This window comes from Solanum tuberosum, unplaced genomic scaffold (assembly GCF_000226075.1).
Source record: "Solanum tuberosum cultivar DM 1-3 516 R44 unplaced genomic scaffold, SolTub_3.0 scf00067, whole genome shotgun sequence".
Taxonomy (NCBI): Eukaryota; Viridiplantae; Streptophyta; class Magnoliopsida; order Solanales; family Solanaceae; genus Solanum; species Solanum tuberosum.
The window spans coordinates 1,146,906-1,150,373 of record NW_006238991.1 but is presented as its reverse complement, the minus strand read 5'-3'; the positions used below and the strand labels follow the sequence as shown (position 1 = coordinate 1,150,373).

General features: G+C 24.9%; 1 protein-coding gene across 1 annotated transcript in view; it reads left to right on the top strand.

The window, feature by feature from the left end:
- The first annotated feature begins 1,542 nt into the window (after nt 1-1,542).
- Nucleotides 1,543-3,468, top strand: part of LOC102591763 (branched-chain-amino-acid aminotransferase 2, chloroplastic-like) — a 7,744-nt gene continuing 5,818 nt past the window's right edge. Inside the window, exon 1 of the mRNA XM_006345269.2 lies at nt 1,543-1,790. Within this exon, the coding sequence (XP_006345331.1) occupies nt 1,725-1,790 (66 nt within the window). The 5' untranslated portion in view covers nt 1,543-1,724. The remainder of the gene's footprint in view (nt 1,791-3,468) is intronic.

Here is a 3,468-nt window from a genome sequence, read left to right as displayed (position 1 = left end):
GGAATTAGTAGGCTTTGAAAGGATGAGTACGGCCAGGTCAGTTCCTACGATACTGAACCAAGCTTTTACTTTTTGTCGTTTTTGATCGTGGAAACTTGAAAGGTTGACACATATCCTCTTAACTCCTATTTTACGTGTTCAATCCATCATCGATATCATCCCTTTCCTGTCCTTGTCATAAATATTGGTAAGGAAAAACTTGTATTGCGTACGGTTTCACATTTATTCATCGTTTTTTTAAAAAAAAAAAATGGTGTTTGTAAAATGTTTTCAAATTTTTACTTTCTCAATTTATTTTTATTTATTATGATTTAACTTGACATACTCATTAAAAAGAAATATTGATAATATATATATATATATATATACAAAGTTTGGTAATATATACTCATTATATGATTTCCTGGTTAAAAAAGATCATTTCTTTTGATCTGGAAATGTAAACTTAATGCATCGTTAAAATCAGCATCTTTGAGTGATATGCAATACTTTGGGTAGTATGTGAACAAGAGTTTGGTATATGCTAGATTTCCTTCTACTATACCACTATGAGGACTTTTACTTATTCTTATTAATTTTAAGTTGAGTAATTCTTTGATTTGTATTTTGAATTCTATTTTAATCAATGTTTAGCATTGGAAAAAATATGAAGAATAATATTTAATGGGAAGGATAAAACATAGAAAAAACTATTTGTCTTTTCTTGATATGTCAAAAGTGATAAATAAAAATAAATATCTATTTAAGAAATAAGTGACAAGTAAAAGTGAACGGGTATCATCTTACTAAAATTAGTTGTCCCACATTAGTTATCTATTTTACTCCATCCGTTTCTATTTGTATGTCGTACTTACTAAAAATAGATGTTCCGTAATACTTTTCATTTCATAAAACAATGCATAAATAACATTATTCTTCCTATTTTACCTTTGAAAATTATAAACATTAAAATTATGAATTTAACTAACATAGGAAAACTAAATGATCAATTCAGGTTCATTGGCAATTTAATTAATAAAAACAATTAATTTTATGTTCATTTATTGAAATTTACTTCAAGAGAATATTAAATAAGGATACAATAGTAAAGTGATCTAATTTTTTAAAGGACGTAAAATTGAAAATGGTGACATATAAATAGAAACGACAAGACTACTAAATCAAGAAAATATTAATTAATTTTTTTCTATATTGCCTTTTGCAATTAATTCATTTTGAAAGAATTCACATTTTTTTATAAAATTCCAAAAAAAAATATATTAAGAAACAAATTAATAAAATAATCTTTTTATTTATGATTTTTTTTAATATGCGTATAATAAGAAAAATGATAGTGAATCATTTCATTAAAAATAAAATAAAATATTATTAATATTAATAAATTTTAAACAGTGTTAATTAAACGATTTTAAAATACTATAAGATATATACCATCATCTTCTTTTTTTCTCTTTAATGTGAGTTATAACTAAAGGATATGAGTTAAGGATATAGTTGAAGTGAATCCCATAATTTTCTAAATATTATTATAGACTAGTTAAAATAAAGTAAATGAAGAACTTTTTTTTTTTGAAATACCAAAAATATGCGTGTTTGAGCATCTAACTCCCTCCTATATAAATGAAAGAAAATGGTAGGTGTGAGAAGTATATATCTAATCCTGATCCCAACTTTGGAATTTCAAATTGTTGGATTAAATTATTGGTTTGTTGTGGAAATTAAATATGATTCAAAGGGCCGCACCTGCATATATTCGTAAATTGTTTGGATCTTCATCTCCGCATCTGCAGGTAAACTATACTCTCATCCCAATAAATCATTTTTTTTCTTTTATTGTTTTTGGTCCAACATGCAAATAAAGTTTTACACTCAAAGTTAGTGATTTCTCATGTTTAGAGTATCTGTAAATTAACTTTGCTCAATAGTATGTGCCCCCTTTGTTTATTATGTAAATTAGTATTAGCTTATAATTATACATGAAGTTGATTACAATTAAATCTGCATATGCTATTATAAAACTATGAGTATAATTATTTGCTCATCAAAATAATATTGAACCATCTTTATACTAGTAGATATAATAGAAATACCATTAAATTATATCAAACAAAGCAATTTTATACTGGATTAAATTATAAATTAATTATCTTATATTTAAGGTTGGAGTCTCAAATCTTCCGAGTCTTATCATATGATTTTTCTCTTAATAGATTTTGTCCTTACCCTATCGCATTGGTCCCACAATAGGTAAAGGACCCTCCTAATAATAAAGATGATTTCATATTTAGGAGAATTTAAATTTAATCAAGTTTCAATGTGGGTATTGAATACCGAGTGAAAAACAAGAAAAGGAAAAAAAAACACATATTCTTGCCTTTATAGGCTGAATATTTTTTTTTTATTTCTCACTCGATGTCCGATGAAGAATTATTGTTGAACACATAAAATTGTAAAAGAGATACTAATGCAGTCCGAGCACACATTAATCATATAGGAAAAGTTATTGACGAATATGCCCAAAAATAACTTTTTTGCTTGTACAATCCAACAAGTATTGAAATATTGTTTACTTATCGCGCTTCCCAAACATTTTTCAATTTAAATAGCTATGTCCATAAGTTCTGCTATCAAAGACGGAATTAGAATTGAAAACTTTACGAGTTTCAGATTTTTATCTTTTAAAAGTTATAAAATTTTAAATTAATAATAATACATACTCAAAGGATATGAAAATTCACATATTAGATTTATTAGAAAAAACCCAACAGTTCAATCATACAAAATCATGAAAATAAAATATCACATCATCAATATTTAATAGAGCACGTTCTTTTCATTCTGTCCTAATTGAATACGTAACTTTTAATCTGAAATACCTTTATAATGTGCAAAACTATCATAAGTCGGTAAAACAGAAAGAACGGAGGATGTCATTATTTTTAAATATAGAAAAGAGTAAAAAAATATCGTTCAATTATGTGAAATTAAATAAAAATGTCTTCAATAGATAATTTGGTCTAAAAGATATATTTATCATTAACAATTTGATTAAAAAATGTTCCTATTGTTGTCAAATAGGTCAAAAATATTCTTTTCTACTTAGATTTGTAATTTTGACTTAGATTCATGGGATATTAATTTTATCGGAAAAAAGAAGAAAAATAATCATTAAATTAGCACTATCTAACACTTATTTTTTTTTATGTTAGAGTTGTAATAATTGAATGTCTATGAATTTAGTATCCATTTAAATGCATTCTTCGATAGAGTTATTATATGGTAATAATAATAAAAATAATAGATTTAACCGAAGACAAAAAAGGAAGGAATATATACGCTTTATAATAGATAAATAAAACAAAGATTTGCTTCTACTAAAATTATGTTATTTTCTAATGTAAATACATAAGATACAGAGCTAACATGCAGATTAGCATAAAAATAGTAGATCAAATTAAGAATTTGCTT